The sequence below is a fragment of the Salmo salar genome, unplaced genomic scaffold (genome assembly GCF_905237065.1).
Source record: "Salmo salar unplaced genomic scaffold, Ssal_v3.1, whole genome shotgun sequence".
Lineage (NCBI taxonomy): Eukaryota > Metazoa > Chordata > Actinopteri > Salmoniformes > Salmonidae > Salmo > Salmo salar.
The window spans coordinates 126,174-143,850 of record NW_025548056.1 but is presented as its reverse complement, the minus strand read 5'-3'; the positions used below and the strand labels follow the sequence as shown (position 1 = coordinate 143,850).

At 39.5% G+C, this 17,677-nt stretch overlaps 1 gene segment (V, D, J or C); it reads right to left on the bottom strand.

Moving 5' to 3' along the window:
* Positions 1-7,588: 7,588 nt before the first annotated feature.
* On the bottom strand, positions 7,589-8,108 carry LOC106606814 (immunoglobulin heavy variable 1-69-2-like). The segment is given in 2 exon segments: positions 7,589-7,905; positions 8,013-8,108. Coding segments are annotated over 2 exon segments (369 nt in total).
* Positions 8,109-17,677: the final 9,569 nt, after the last annotated feature.

The window sequence follows — 17,677 nt, the reverse complement described above, 5'->3', positions numbered from 1 at the left end:
CACTAATATTGAGTTTAACCATGATACTCAGACATTCTTCAGTCACCATGTAGTGTTTTACTTACTGTGTATGGACATCACCATGACAACTAAACTCCAGAGGTTCATTAGTTCCATTGTTCAGTATTAGTTAGTGCAGGGCTCACTGTAATGTTTTACTTACTGTATATGGACATCACCATGACTAATAAACTCCAGACAGTCCTCATTGTTCAGTATTAGTTAGTGCAGGGCTCATTGTAATGTTTAACTTACTGTATATGACTACTAAACTCCAGACAGTCCTAATTTTTCAGTGATAGTCAGGTTAGTGCAGGACTTGTTGTAATGTCAGGTCAAGCTGGCTATAATGAAAATTCCAGAGCTGAGTGTCTGATTATAAAGAGATGAAGGGGGGAGAGACGTTGCATAGACCGCCCTCTAGAGATATAAATGGAGACTGGGATAGAGATATTTTCTGCTCTACTCCTTGGTTCCCTCCCACCCCTCAATCTTTCATTCTTCTCTCTGTTTTTCAGATTTTTCAAACGCGATGTTCACACTAGATGTGTGTTTTGTCTTTTTATACAATGCTGAAGAGCTAAGAAACAAGAATCTTTCCCTATGTGGGACAATACAATTAGCATTGAATTATATGTATCTCTTACTGCTCATCCCCTCTTGGGAATCTATTGTGGAGTTCCCCAGGGATCTATAATTGGTTCATTACTGGATTTAGTTGGAATGTATTTCTGTATGATGATCACATTAATATAATTCTGTCCAATAAAGATGCTCAAAACATAATAGCTAATATGGAATTTGAATTGCATAAAATGTACTTCTGTGTTAATGTAAATAGTGTGCTTTTCACTGTTTATAATGTGTGTGGATGTTTTCTGTGGATAACATTGATATCAGTGGACAGTGTGTTTTCACTACTGTTGAGCAGTGTGTTTGTTTAAAGAACAGAAGTGCCTCATTGCCTCTCATACTGTGATCAGTGTTGATCAGTTTTTGTACGGTGCCTCAGCCTCCTGTGTCACTGTGTCTCTGGTACAATAATACACTGCAGATTCGTCTGTCTTCAGGCTTTTCACCTCTAAGTACAGCTGGTTTTTGGAATTGTCTTTGGTGATGGTGAACTGGCCCTGGATGGACTGGGCAAATATGGTCCCAGTGCCACTGTTAATGTGCCTATTCCACTCTAGTCCATTTCTAACGTATCAAACGCAGATAGTTTAGAGAAAGTCCAGAGACAGGACAGTGTCACTGACTCTCCAGATCTGTTCACCACTTGCTCAGAAGACATGAGTGACTGCCCCTGAAGAGAGTTTAGATGACTGTGACCCTCCAGCCAAGTAGCAATAGCTCCTCTCCTGTCTCCTACACTGGACAGAAATAACTCCAGTTAACTCAGGTGCACAGACTGGGAGTGGTTGTCGTGACTGAGGTAGAGGGTCCATGGAGGACAGTTATGTCAGACTCCAATGAAATGGGGAGACCTTGGGTCTATGTGAACAGACACACATTTATCTCTTCATGGTCCCTTAGCATTAGTGGTCTAAATTCTATGTCTCCTGGCACTGTTGAGAAAAGTTTTGGTGAAGACTCAAGGTGTACATGTAATAGTAACGTAGACAGTTATTGTGCCAAAGTATCAATAAGACGTTTTATTTTATAGAGCAGTTCATTGATTGATATTATTGATATTATTATTTTGAATAACGAATGGCCATATCTTGCACTTGTGCTTGATTGACATGCATATTCAGTTTTAGTACAGGTCCTCCTGTCCTGGTTTGTATCACTGTGGTTGTTGAGCACAATAACACACAGCTGTGTCTTCAGTCTGCAGACTCCGTCCTGTTAAAGTTATTGTACTGCTGGATCTGTCTCTGGTGACACTGAACTGGTTTTTCAGCGTATCACTATAATATAAAATGTAACTTGTTTCAGGAAGCTAGGGTATATCGCGTCACTTCTTCACAGGAGAGGCATTTGAACATTTTTTTTGACAGAAATACCTTCTGGAACATGTACACTTTCATGTGCCTTAATAACAAAATTGTATGCCATCTGTAAATATGCCATCTGTAAATATGAATACATTTGTTAAATTACTAGCATAGTTGGTTTAGCCACAGAAAAATGCAGGAACTTTCCCGCTAGCCATGATTGGCTGAGATAACGGATGGGCCAGACATGCCGAGAGATGAGTTCGGCTTGGTCTGCCATGTAACATGAGCTGTGTTGGCAACCCTTTCTAATGCAGCTTTTTTATTTAAAGATATCACATAGTAGAACTGCAAAGGTGTGTGGAGGACCGAGTTTTGAAATCAGTGGAATTCCCGGTGGAATTAGAGTATGATAGCTAAGGAGATGGAGAAAATTCTGGCGTTTGACTGCAAATATGCATAGGGAGTCAAAAAGAGAACACACAGAAGTCTGTTGTATAAAACACCTGTCTTACATCTTCCAACTAAGGGCAACCATGGCATCCGTGACAGACAGGGAGAAGCGTCCATCCATGTATACGGGTAAAATGGATCTAGCTAACTACATTTTCAGATATTATACGTTTCTTATTTTGTCAGAAAGTTGTTTTCATTTCAAGTTAAAGCGTACTGTTAGTTAGCTAGCTAGGTTAGCTGCCTGGCTCGCTAGCTAACGTTACGTGTATGATCTGTGCAGTAATATTATTTGTATCTCAGAGCCATTTGCATTGCTAGTTATAGCCTAATGTTAGCTAGCTTGCTAACATTGAACCTGGTTGGGCAGCTACCTGCAGATTCATGCAGGGTAGTAACGTTATGAATTGGGATTATGGTTGAGTGTTTAGCTAACTAGCTAGCTAGCTACATGTCTAAACAAAAGACTCCACTACGCAAGTAACCATTTCCCTAAACCTTCTGTATCCTGTGCATGTAACAAATAAACTGAGATTGTATTTGATCTAGTATGTGTTCACCAGCGACGGTAATGTGAAGAACATAACCTGCACCAAAGTATAATTAGGATATAACGTTAGGCCAACGAGAGAGTGTCCAACTGTCAATATACGTAGTATAAACCAGCCGTCAGTCTTAATCTTCATTTGTTTAGTACATGGCCTCACATGTGAATCCTTAGAGAGATCTTCTTCTTCTTCCATGGTCGAATGGTGTTCGCAACAATTAGATGTGCATTCCGCCACCTACTGAGCGGTTGGATAATAAGGATCCCAAAAAGAAAAACATTTGGGTAAAAAGACAAAAGATATCATACAAACAGGAGGCTCAGAAGCCTCCTGGGAGGGTGGGACATTTCCTAGCAACAATAGCCGTTATAGTGCTTCGGCCGTGAAGTCTTGGAGACCCAAAAACTTATCGGCTGCAGATATGATAATATCCAGCTTCTTGGGCTTCTTAGACACTTGTGCTGTACAATTAATCACTGTGGCTATAAATGCAACAAAAATCCACCTTCTTCACTATCGACATGGGTACTGATTCCACATTTGGACCATTGGGGGGATACAAAAGGCCTCCCTCCAGATTGTAAGGCATTATTGTGAAAATGTGGATCAAATCAAATCACATTTTATTGGTCACATACACATGGTTAACAGATGTTAATGCGAGTGTAGAGAAATGCTTGTACTTCTAGTTCCGACAGTGCAGTACTGTCTAACAAGTAATCTAGCAAATTCACAACAACTACCTTATTCACACAAATGTAAAGGGATGGAACAAGAATATGTACATATAAATATATGGATGAGCGATGGCCGTGCGGCATAGGCAAGATGCAATAGATGGTATAAAATACAGTATATACATATGAGATGAGTAATGTAGGATATGTAAATATTATTAAAGTGGCAGTAATTAAAGTGACTAGTGATACCTTTATTAACCTGTTAGGGCTAGGGGGCAGTATTGACACGGCTGGATAAAAAACGTACCCGATTTAATCTGGTTACTACTCCTGCCCAGTAACTAGAATATGCATATAATTATTGGCTTTGGATAGAAAACACTCCAAAGTTTCTAAAACTGTTTGTATGGTGTCTGTGAGTATAACAGAACTCAAATGGCAGGTCAAAACCTGAGAAGATTCTGTACAGGAAGTACCCTGTCTGACCATTTCTTGGCCTTCTTTGTCATCTCTATCCAAAACAAAGGATCTCTGCTGTTACGTGACACTTCCTACGGCTCCCATAGGCTCTCAGAAGGTGGCAAAAAGCTGAATCGTGGCTTTGCAGGCTCTGGCTGAAAAAAGTAGCGCATTTGGGTAGTGGCTGGTTACAGTACTGTGAGACTCAGGCGCGTGCCCACGTCGACCGAATGCTTTGTTTTCTTTCCTTTGTTTACCTAAACGCAGATTCCCGGTCGGAATATTATCGCTTTTTACGAGAAAAATGGCATAAAAATTGATTTTAAACAGCGGTTGACATGCTTCGAAGTACGGTAATGGAATATTTAGAATTTTTTTGTCACGAATTGCGCCATGCTCGTGACCCTTATTTACACTTCGGATAGTGTCTTGAACGCATGAACAAAACGCCGCTATTTGGATATAACGTTGTATTATTTTGGACCAAACCAACATTTGTTATTGAAGTAGAAGTCCTGGGAGTGCATTCTGACGAAGAACAGCAAAAGTAATAACATTTTTCTAATAGTAAATCTGACTTTGGTGAGTGCTAAACTTGTTGGGTGTCTAAATAGCTAGCCCTGTGATGCCGGGCTATCTACTCAGAATATTGCAAAATGTGCTTTCACCGAAAAGCTATTTTAAAATCGGACATAGCGACTGCATATAGGAGTTCTGTATCTATAATTCTTAAAATAATTGTTATGTTTTTTGTGAACGTTTATCGTGAGTAATTTAGTAAATTCACCGGAAGTGTTCGGTGGGAATGCTAGTCACATGCTAGTCACATGCTAATGTAAAAATCTGGTTTTTGATATAAATATGAACTTGATTGAACAAAACATGCATGTATTGTATAACATAATGTCCTAGGTGTGTCATCTGATGAAGATCATCAAAGGTTAGTGCTGCATTTAGCTGTGGTTTGGGTTTATGTGACATTATATGCTAGCTTGAAAAATGGGTGTCTGATTATTTCTGGCTGGGTACTCTGCTGACATAATCTAATGTTTTGCTTTCGTTGTAAAGCCTTTTTGAAATCGGACAGTGTGGTTAGATAAAGGAGAGTCTTGTCTTTAAAATGCTGTGAAATAGTCATATGTTTGAAAAATGGAAGTTTTTGTATTTTTGATGAATTTGTAATTCGCGCCACGCCTATCATTGGATATTGGATTAGGTGTTCCGCTAGCGGAATGTCTAGATGTAAGTGGTTAAACGAGCAGTGTGTCAAAAAGCACTGCTTCTTGGCGGGGTCGTGTTTCAGAGGATGCATGGCTCTCGACCTTCGCCTCTCCCGAGGCCGTACGCCAGTTGCAGCGATGGGTCAACACTGTAAATAACAACTATTTGCGGACATTATGCATGTTTTGTTCAATCAAGTTCATATTTATATCGAAAACCAGCTTTTTACATTAGCATGTGACGTTCAGAACTAGCATACCCCCACAAACCTCCGGTGAATTTACTAAATTACTCACGATAAACGTTCACAAAAAAACATAACAATTATTTGAAGAATTATAGATACAGAACTCCTTTGTGCAATCGAGGTGTCCGATTTTAAAATAGCTTTTCGGTGAAAGCACATTTTGCAATATTCTGAGTAGATAGCCCAGCCATCACGGCTAGCTATTTAGACACCCACCAAGTTTAGCCCTGACCAAACTCCGATTTGCTATTAGAAAAGTTTGATTAAATTTGGTGTTCTTCGTCAGAATGCAATCCCAGGACTGCTACTTCAATAACAGATGTTGGTTTGGTCCAAAATAATCCATTGTTATATCCAAATAGCGGTGTTTTGTTCGATGCGTTCAAGACACTATCCGAAGTGTAAATAAGGGTCACGAGCATGGCGCATTTCGTGACAAAAAATTCTAAATATTCCATTACCGTACTTCGAATCATGTCAACCGCTGTTTAAAATCAATTTTTATGCCATTTTTCTCGTAAAAAAGCGATAATATTCCAACCGGGAAAGCGTGTATACGTACAAAGAGAGAGAAAATAAAAGCATGGGATCCCCTCGTGCACGAGCCTGAGTTTCATAGTGCTGTGACTGGCCACTATCCAAACGCGCTACTTTTTTTCAGCCAGAGCCTGCAAAGCCACGATTCAGCTTGTTGCCGCCTTCTGAGAGCCCATGGGAGCCGTAGGAAGTGTCAGGTAACAGCAGAGATCCCCTGTAATGGATAGAGATAATCAAGAAGGGCAAGAAATGGTCAGACAGGGTACTTCCTGTACAGAATCTTCTCAGGTTTTGGCCTGACAAAAGAGTTCTGTTATACTCACAGACACCATTCAAACAGTTTTAGAAACTTTAGGGTGTTTCCTATCCAAAGCCAATAATTATATGCATATTCTAGTTTCTGGGCAGTAGTAATAACCAGATTAAATCGGGTACGTTTTTTATCCGGCCGTGTAAATACTGCCCCCTACCCCCAACAGGTTAAACCATTCATAATTATTATGAATGAATCTGTTCTGCTCATTGTTTACAGTATGTTATCATAATTATTATTATAATGCTTTGGAGAACTACACAAAAGTCACAGATGGTGAGAATCGAACTATTGGTGTCCCCAAAGATACAGTATATAATGGCCTATTACTCTTTTTAGTTAACAGTAAAAGTCTGCTATCAAAATTCCTCTTGTATATTTCATTATACTCAATGAGGACATGAATTAATACCTACCAGCAATTCAAACTCTTAATTGGATTAGGATGATATACAGGTGAATGTAATGAAGATGATGTTTACTGATCAAAATAGCCAGAGGAGTGGATTAAGCTGCCTTAACCTTGATGAAGAATGATATGCTTTGAAATGAACTTGGAATTTATGCTGGATTCTCTGTTTATTGTCTGTCTCACGTCCCATTTGACTCTGCCAGTGAGAGAAGTGCTTGATCAGTTGTTGTACAGCGCTGCAGCCTCCTGTGTCACTGTGTCTCTGGCACAATAATAAACAGCAGAGTCTTCAGTCTTCAGACTGTGTCATGCTAATGTCTCTGGAGATGATGAACCGACCCTGAACAGACTGGGGATAGAAAGTGCTTCCGCTGTCATGGGTAATAGTTGCAACCCACTCCAATCCTTTCCCAGGAGCCTGTCTGGTCCAAGCCATCCAGTAGCTATTCATGTCTAAATCAGAGGCTGTACAGGTCAGTTTGTGTGGTTCTTCTGTATTTTTAACTACTGGTCCACACTCAGTCAGTGTCTGACCCTGAACACCTGTTGATGAAAAGAGAGCATTTCAAACTTGAAGAAAGACTGGGCAAGATATCGGATTTTTGTGTAGTTTGAATGTTAGAGGCTGGAGTCTTTTATTGTGTAGTGCTTTGTGATATTGCTGTATTCTTTACAGTAATGCTACTCAGTATTATTATGTTGTGACACAAAGAGAGGAAGTAGTACACCAGTTAGCCATGTTGTTAGAGGGTTTTTTGTACAGCTGCTTCACCAGCTTCAGTCAGTGTGTCTGTCGAGCACAATAATAAACAGCAGAGTCCTCTGAACTCAGACTCTTGGCCTCTAAGAACTGGGTGCTTGTGGACACGTCCTCAGTCAGAATGAACTGGCCTTTCAGGGATTCTGAGTAGTCTGGAGCATCTGTTGAACCAGAGTCAATACCCCCAATCCACTCCAGAGCTTTGCCTGGTTTCTGCCTTATCCAGTGAATGTAGTAGCTTGTCATATCAAACCCAGAGATTTTACATGACAATTTAAACGTGTCTCCAGGTCTTTTCACCTGAGAAGGAGACTGATCCATCTCATCACAGCAAACACCTGCAAAACAATAATGTTGACACTCAGTTGAAGATCTGATATTTACATACATGTTGAGTTTAACCATGATACTCATACATTCTTCAGTCATGTAATGCTTTACTTACTGTGTATGGACATCACCATGACAACTAAACTCCAGACAGTCAGAAACTCCATTGTTCAGTATTTGTTAGTACAGGACTTGTAATGTCAGTCCAAGCTGCCTGTAATGAGAAGGCCAGAGATCAGTGTGTGATTATAATGGGATGAAGGGGAGGGAGACTTTGCATAGACCGCCCTCTAGAGGTTTAAATACAGACTGAGTGGGAGAAATCTTCTGCTCTATTCCTTGATTCTCTCTACTCTCTGTCCTTTATTCTGCTCTCTGTAGTTCAGATTTTACTCATGAGATGTATTGACTAGATATAATGGCTTTAGTATGATGTGTTGAAGATCGGGAACAAAATTTCTGCATTTTTATTTGGGTTTACGTTTATTTAAACCTCTTACATCTAGACGTTCCGCTAGCGGAACACCTGCTCCAATATCCAATGATAGGCGTGGCGCGAATTACAAATTCATCAAAAATACAAAAACTTCAATTTTTCAAACATATGACTATTTCACAGCATTTTAAAGACAAGACTCTCCTTTATCTAACCACACTGTCCGATTTCAAAAAGGCTTTACAGCGAAAGCAAAACATTAGATTATGTCAGCAGAGTACCAAGCCAGAAATAATCAGACACCCATTTTTCAAGCTAGCATATAATGTCACAAAAACCCAGAAGACAGCTAAATGCAGCACTAACCTTTGATGATCTTCATCAGATGACACACCTAGGACATTATGTTATACAATACATGCATGTTTTGTTCAATCAAGTTCATATTTATATCAAAAAACAGCTTTTTACATTAGCATGTGACGTTCAGAACTAGCATACCCCCGCAAACTTCCGGGAATTTGCTAACAATTTACTAAATTACTCACAATAAACGTTCACAAAAAGCATAACAATTATTTTAAGAATTATAGATACAGAACTCCTCTATGCACTCGATATGTCCGATTTTAAAATAGCTATTTGGTGAAAGCACATTTTGCAATATTCTAAGTACATAGCCCAGCCATCACGGGCTAGCTATTTAGACAACCGGCAAGTTTAGCACTCACCAATATCAGATTTACTATTATAAAAGTTTGATTACCTTTTGTTGTCTTCGTCAGAATGCACTCCCAGGACTGCTACTTCAATAACAAATGTTGGTTTGGTCCAAAATAATCCATCGTTATATCCGAATAGCGGCGTTTTGTTCGTGCGTCCCAGACACTATCCGAATGGTAAAGAAGGGTCGCGCGCATTGCGCAATTCGTGACAAAAAAAATCTAAATATTCCATTACCGTACTTCGAAGCATGTCAACCACTGTTTAAAATCCATTTTTATGCCATTTTCTCGTAAAAAGCGATAATATTCCGACCGGGAATGTCCATTTAGCTAAACAGAGGAAAGAAAACAAAGCTTTCGGTCGACGCGGGCACGAGCCTGAGTCTCACAGTACTGTAACCAGCCACTACCCAAACGCGCTACTTTTTTTCAGCCAGAGCCTGCAAAGCCACGATTCAGCATTTTGCCGCCTTCTGAGAGCCTATGGCAGCCGTAGGAAGTGTCACGGGACAGCTAAGATCCTCACTCTTCAATAAACAGAGACAAGAAGAACGACACCTTGTCAGACAGGCCACTTCCTGCATGAAATCTTCTCAGGTTTTTGCCTGCCATATGAGTTCTGTTATACTCACAGACACCATTCAAACAGTTTTAGAAACTTTAGGGTGTTTTCTATCCATATGTAATAAGTATATGCATATTCTAGTTACTGAGTAGGAGTGGTAACCAGATTAAATCGGGTATGTTTTTTATCCAGCCGTGTCAATGCTGCCCCCTAGCCCTAACAGGTTAAACGACATTCCAGACAGTGTCTATTCCACAAGTTACCACCGGCTAAATCTATGACGTTAAAATGCCTATTTACTCTGTTCCATCTGACTGCACAATCCACTGTCAATTTATAAAGTTAATCTCCACCTCTCCAAAAAGCATCTAGACATTATCTCACATTTCTTTTAGACTAAAATGTAGTTTTCAACAGCTGAGATTTGTATAAACCTGCTGTCTGTCTCTCCGACTTTTGCAACATTGTTTCAATATTCAAATTCAATCTCCAGCTTTCCCACAGTAATGAACGTGTCGGGAGTCGGGATGAGACAGATAGGCAGGCAGCGTTTCTCAGCCAGTCGAAATCATGAATCAGCTGGTATCACTTTTATGGATATATACAAAGACAAAGACATTGAAAAAAGATAAAATGAAATGAAGTGCAGCTATTTTGCAGTTTTTCCAGCTTTAGATTGAAGTGATTGTAACTGTGTTTTTGGCTAGCTCCTCTGAACAACAATGTCCTGACGAGTGAGCACATTTTCTATGCCAGGAGAAATCGTGCCTCATTAGCTCATTGTTATGGATGTATCCAAATAAATGTCACTAGAAAACAGCTTAAATACATGCAAATGCAGCTACTTTGCTGTTATTCACACTTTTTGATGTGACTGTAAATTAGCTGAACGTCACCAGCCAGTATGACAATGGAACATTTAGAAAGACTAGGTCGCATCCATAGATACAGAACAAAAAGACAGAATGACTGGGTCGCGTCTCTGGCAACCAAACCAATAGAACTAACGACCAGACAGCTTGTGTAGCTTGTGGAAGGATGAAATAGTATGAATAAATTAATCAAAATAAAGTTTTTAATGAAAATATGTCAATCATTATTTGATATGTTGGTAATCCGTTGTATAAAAGTGATAATGCCCTCGAAGCTGGTGTTTGGAAGATATATTGGCACGGTTTGCCAAAATAACAACACCCATGCCAATATATCCTCCAAATACCAGCTTCTCTGGCAATATCACTTAAAACCTGTTGGGGCTCGGGGGCAGTATTGAGAAATTTTGAAAAAAAATATGTGCCCATTTTTAACTGCCTCCTACACCAACTCAGAAGCTAGGATATGCATATTATTAACACATTCGGATAGAAAACACTCTGAATTTTCTAAAACAGTTTGAATGGTGTCTGTAAGTATAACAAAACTCATATTGCAGGCAAAAACCTGTGAAAAATAGATCAAAAAAAAAATTGAATTTTGTGACTGTACTATTTAGTGTCATTGTTTTATAGATACCATAGTGAGAAAGGATTCATTTCGCAACTCCTACGGCTTCCACTAGATGTCAACGATCTTTATAAAGTTGTTTGAAGCGTCTATGATGAACAGAGACCGGATGACAAGGAAGAGAAGTTGACCTCCCTGGGATGTCGTCACTTCATTATTGGCTGCACCTGCGCAATCATGTGATGCGATACATTTTTCAAAGACGTTTTTCAAGACACAGGAGAGGTCGGGTTGAAACATTACTGATGTTTCACGTTAAAAATGGCTGTAAAGATTGATGCTAAACAACGTTTGACATGTTTGAACAATGTAAATAGATTATTTTTTTACTTTTCGCCGTGACTCCCCCCCGCGCTACTTTTTAGTAGCCTACCGAAGCGCTAACAACTTGGAGTTATTGGGACATCAATTATGAACTTTGTTGAAAGAAACCACATTTGCAGTGGACCTGGGATGCGTGGAATTGCCAATGGATGAAGAGAATCAAAGGTAAGGGAATATTGACAATAGTAATTTTGATATTACATGGTTACAAGATGGTGCTAACCTGTATAGCCTAGCCTATTGTTCTTAGCACAGCACCCGGTTTATTGCAAATTGTGATTTCCCAGTAAAGTTATTTTGAAATCTGGCATTGCAGTAGCATTTACGAAATGTTAAACTATGAATATTTGAATGACAATAATATAATTTACCAATGTTATCGAATAGTAATTTTGTGATTTGTAACGTTGTTCACCGGAAGCATTTGAGAGAAAAAAAAATCTGATTTTCACCGCTTCGGTAAAATGCTGTTTTTGGATATAAATATGAACTTGATGGAACAAAAAATGCATGTATTGTGTAACATAATGTCTTAGGAGTGTCATCTGAGGAAGATTGTCAAAGGTTGGTGCATAATTCTAGCTGGTTATCCGCTTATGGTGACGCCTGTCTTTGAATTGACAAAACATTACACACAGCTATTTTCAATGTACTCTCCTAACATAACCTAACTTTATGCTTTCGCCGTAAAGCCTCTTTGAAATCGGACAATGTGGTTGGATTTAGGAGATGTTTATCTTTCAAATTGTGAGAAATAGTTGATTGTTTGAGAAATTGAAATTATTAGATTCTTGCAGTTTTTGAATTTCCCGCCCTGGTCTCTTGACAATGAATCCCGATATCTGGATAAGATCCCTAAATATACACTTAGTGCACAAAACATTAAGAACACCTTCCTCAAACCGGTGCGCCTGGCACCTACCACCATACCCCGTTCAAAGGCACTTAAATCTTTTGTCTTGCCCTTTCACCCTCTGAATTGCACACATACACAATCCATGCCTCAATTGTCTCAAGGACTAAAAACCCTCATTTAACCTGTTATGGCTAGGGGGCAGTATTTTCACAGCCGGATAAAAAACGTACCCGATTTAATCTGATTATTACTCCTGCCCAGAAACTAGAATATGCATATAATTATTAGCTTTGGATAGAAAACACTCCAAAGTTTCTAAAACTGTTTGAATGGTGTCTGTGAGTATAACAGAACTCATTTGGCAGGCCAAAACCTGAGAAGATTCCATGCAGGAAGTGCTCTGTCTGACAATTTCTTGCCCTTCTTGATTATCTCTATCCATTACAGGGGATCTCTGCTGTTACGTGACACTTCCTACGGCTCCCATGGGCTCTCAGAAGGCGGCAAAAAGCTGAATCGTGGCTTTGCAGGCTCTGGCTGAAAAAAAAGTAGCGCGTTTGGATAGTGGCTGGTCACAGTACTGTGAGACTCAGGCGCGTGCCCGTGTCGACCCCATGCTTTGTTTTCTTTCGTCTGTTTACCTAAACGCAGATTCCCGGTCGGAATATTATCGCTTTTTTACGAGAAAAATGGCATAAAAATTGATTTTAAACAGCGGTTGACATGCTTTGAAGTACGGTAATGGAATATTTAGAAATATTTTGTCACGAAATGCGCCATGCTCGTGACCCTTATTTACACTTCGGATAGTGTCTTGAACGCACGAACAAAACGCCGCTATTTGGATATAACGATGGATTATTTTGGACCAAACCAACATTTGTTATTGAAGTAGCAGTCCTGGGAGTGCATTCTGACGAAGAACACCAAAGGTAATCAAACTTTTGTAATAGTAAATCGGAGTTTGGTCAGGGCTAAACTTGGTGGGTGTCTAAATAGCTAGCCGTGATGGCTGGGCTATCTACTCAGAATATTGCAAAATGTGCTTTCACCGAAAAGCTATTTTAAAATCGGACACCTCGATTGCACAAAGGAGTTCTGTATCTATAATTCTTAAAATAATTGTTATGTTTTTTGTGAACGTTTATCGTGAGTAATTTAGTAAATTCACCGGAGGTTTGCGGGGTATGCTAGTTCTGAACGTCACATGCTAATGTAAAAAGCTGGTTTTTGATGTAAATATGAACTTGATTGAACAAAACATGCATGTATTGTATAACATAATGTCGTAGGTGTGTCATCTGATGAAGATCATCAAAGGTTAGTGCTGCATTTAGCTGTGGTTTTGTTTTTTGTGACATTATATGCTAGCTTGAAAAATGGGTGTCTGATTATTTCTGGCTGGGTACTCTGCTGACATAATCTAATGTTTTGCTTTCGCTGTAAAGCCTTTTTGAAATCGGACAGTGTGGTTAGATAAAGGAGAGTCTTGTCTTTAAAATGCTGTGAAATAGTCATATGTTTGAAAAATTGAAGTTTTTGTATTTTTGAGGAATTTGTAATTCGCGCCACGCCTATCATTGGATATTGGAGCAGGTGTTCCGCTAGCAGAAAGTCTAGATGTAAGACGTTAACCTGTCTCCTCCCCTTCATCTACACTGATTTGAAGTGGATTAAACAAGTGACATAAGAGATCATAGCTTTCACCTGAATTCACCTGGTCAGTCTATGTAATGTTTTGTACACTCAGTGTATATTATGTCTAAGCCCATTCTTTGATACCCTTTCAAAAATAACCATGTAGTATAAACTAAATAAATTATTCCATGAGGGATTTGACTTGATAAGAAGGTTAATATCACCATTCCTGATTGATATATGTAACTCCAACTCTTTAAGGGATGGGTGAGTTTTTGTACAGGCCTGGTGCTGTTTTTTTTATCACTGAGTCTCAGAGACAATAACCTCTCTTGGGTAGGGGGCAGTATTTTCACGTCCGGATGAAAAGCATGCCCAAAGTAAACTGCCTGTTACTCAGGCCCAGAAGCTAGGATATGCATATAATTTGGATAGAAAACACTCTAAAATTTCTAGAACTGTTAAAATTATGTCTGTGAGTATAACAGAACTGATATGGCAGGCGAAACCCTGAGGACAAACCATCCCAAAAAAAACGAATTCAGCCTACCACTGTTTTCTATGGCAAAATCCTCCCAGATTGCAGTTCCTAGGGCTTCCACTAGATGTCAACAGTCTTTAGAAGGAGTTTCATGCTGGTTTTTGGAAAAATGAACCAGAAATTTTAGTTTTTCAAGGTGGCTCCCATTTTGACTGTAGTGTTTCCAAGCATGTTGAAGAGAGCGCATTCTTTTGGTATTTTTCTCTGGTAAAGACAATAACGATTCTCCGTCTTGAATTTGATCATTTATTTACGTATTAAGGTACCTGAGGTTGGAATATAAATGCTATTTGACTTGTTTGGAAAAGTTTATTAGTAACGTTTGGGATTCATTTTGTATGCATTTTGATGGAGGGAAACTGCGTGGATTATTGACTGAAGTGCGCCAGCTAAAGTGAGTTTTTATGGATATAAAGAAGGACATTATCGAACAAAAGGACCATTTGTGATGTATCTGGGACCTTTTGGAGTTCCAACAGAAGAAGATCATCAAAGGTAAGTCATTTATTATATCGCTATTTCTGACTTTCGTGGCGCACCTGCCTGGTTGAAATATGTTTTCATGCTTTTGTATTCAGGGCGCTGTTCTCAGATAATCGCATGGTGTGCTTTCGCCGTAAAGCCTTTTTGAAATCTGACACAGCGGCTGGATTAACAAGAAGTTAAGCTTTATTTTGATGTATTACACTTGTGATTTTATGAAAGTTAAATATTTATAATTCTGTAGTATGAATTTTCCACTTTGCAATTTCACCGGATGTTGGCCAGGTGGGACGCTACCGTCCCACCTGCCCATAAGAAGTTAAACAGCTTGGACAATTCCAGAAAATGATGTCATCATGGCTTTAGAAGCTTCTGATAGGCTAATTGACATCATTTGAGTCAATTGGAGGTGTACCTGTGGATGTATTTCAAGGCCTACCTTCAAACTCAGTGCCTCTTTGCTTGACATCATGGGGAAAAAAAGAAATCAGCCAAGACCTCAGAAAAAAATGTTTAGACCTCCACAAGTCTGGTTCATCCTTGGGAGCAATTTTCAAATGCCTGAAGGTACCACGTTCATCTGTACAAACAATAGTACGCAAGTATTAACACCATTGGACCACGCAGCCGTCATACCGCTCAGCAAGGAGACGCAATCTGTCTCCTAGAGATGAATGTACTTTGGTGCGAAAAGTGCAAATAAATCCCAGAACAAGAGCAAAGGACCTTGTGAAGATGCTGGAGGAAACAGGTCCAAAAGTATCTACAGTAAAACAAGTCCTATATCGACATAACCTGAAAGGCCGCTTAGCAAGGAAGAAGCCACTGCTCCAAAACCGCCATAAAAAAAGCCAGACTACGGTTTGCAACTGCACATGGGGACAATGATCTTACTTTTTGTGGAATGTCCTCTGGTCTGATGGAACAAAAATAGAACTGTTTGGCCATAATGCCCATCATTTTGTTTGTGAAGCATGGGGGTAGCAGCATTTGTATGCCAAATAGTTTTATGAACACGTGGATGAACTAAATTATTTAGTTAGTTGTATGTGGTACAATCACAAACATAATCTAAAGAGGGTCTGTGAGTTTTCACATTGTAAAGGTTGTGTCCAGTAATAGTGGTGGTGGTCCTGAAGTGTCTCTTATATACCCTCTTATATACTGTATCTCCCACCATCTCTCCATGTCAATGCAAACTCTCCCTTGGATTATTTCCCTAGTTAAACAGTGTCTGTCTGTCCTTAGATGCCCTCTGTGTACTGGAGAGAAGAGAAAAGCAGCTCCCACTAGTTCAGCTTTAAAACAAGCCATGTTCCCTGCATCTCTGCTGCTGCTGGCAGCTGTATCCTGTGAGTTTCTCTGTTCATACAAATTGATATTTATTACAACTCTGAACTGATAATTTCACATTTCTTATGAAAACTGACAATGCTGTGTATTGATGTGTGTTTCTCCTTACAAGTGTCTGCTGTGATATTGAACTCATCCATTCTGGTCCAGTGGTTATAAAACGAGGAGAGTCTTTCAGCATCTTCTGCAAATTCTCTGGGGTTTCTATATATTCTTACTGTCCTCGCTGGATACGACAAGCTGAAGGCAAAGCTTTGGCGCATGTTGGTTATACATGTATTAGTAGTACTTCTACTGTAGACTCACTGAAGATCACTTCTAGTTATGACAGCTCTAGCAGTACAGTGTTTGATTGTATAATAGGACTCCTTAAATTAAATAGAACAGAGATGCTTCACCACATCAAATTTGTAAACGAATACAAGCCCATCACTGGTGGTGCTGGAAATGTATATCTGAGTTGTTTACCAATTATACTCCTGACATGACTTGATGGTATTCTAATTGATGTCTATCAAACATTCAATGAACTCATTCATGATCCATTACTTTAATGTTTAAATCACTCACATGATAAAGGTGGCCAGTACCGAACAAGAAGATCTAAGCTCTGTACTATCAAAAAGATACAAAGTATTATGATATAAATACAGATATATGCAACAATATAAAGACTGGGGACAATTCACACTATTGGGTTGTGATACAAAACATATTGACAGAGTGTAAAGCTCATTGTATCACAGTCCTGCCTAACATTATCCTCCAGTATAAGTCTATTTTTTTTACATGGAGAACACACCAGAGTATTTATAGCTTTTACAGTTATTACATATTGTTTCCCTACTGATATTTCCATTAATAATATATATCCTCTCCTTATGCAAATTTCACCTAGCCCCTCTCTTCCCTTCTCTCCCTCCTCCTCATATAAAAACCTCTCTGTATCTGAGAGTCCTAGTACGTCCCTCTGAGTCCTGGAGAGTAGAGAAGAGCAGCTTCCCCCTGTTCAACTTCAACACAAACCATGTTCCCTGCATCTCTGCTGCTGATGCTGGCAGCTGCCTCCTGTGAGTTCCTGACTGTAATCTGATCAGTATAACTTGTGTTGCTGTGACACTGATGTGACTCCTTGATTGATCTGACCTGTCATTCCTCTCCCTCCTCAGGTGTCCACTGTCAGGTCGTACTCACACAGGCTGAACAGTCAGTCCAGGGGACCCTCAAAGGATTCCTCAAACTTACATGTGCCTGCAGTGGATTCACTCTAAGCAGCAGTTATATGCACTGGATCCGCCAGGCACCTGGCAAAGGACTTGAATGGATAATTTACTATTATTCTGACACTGACAAGAG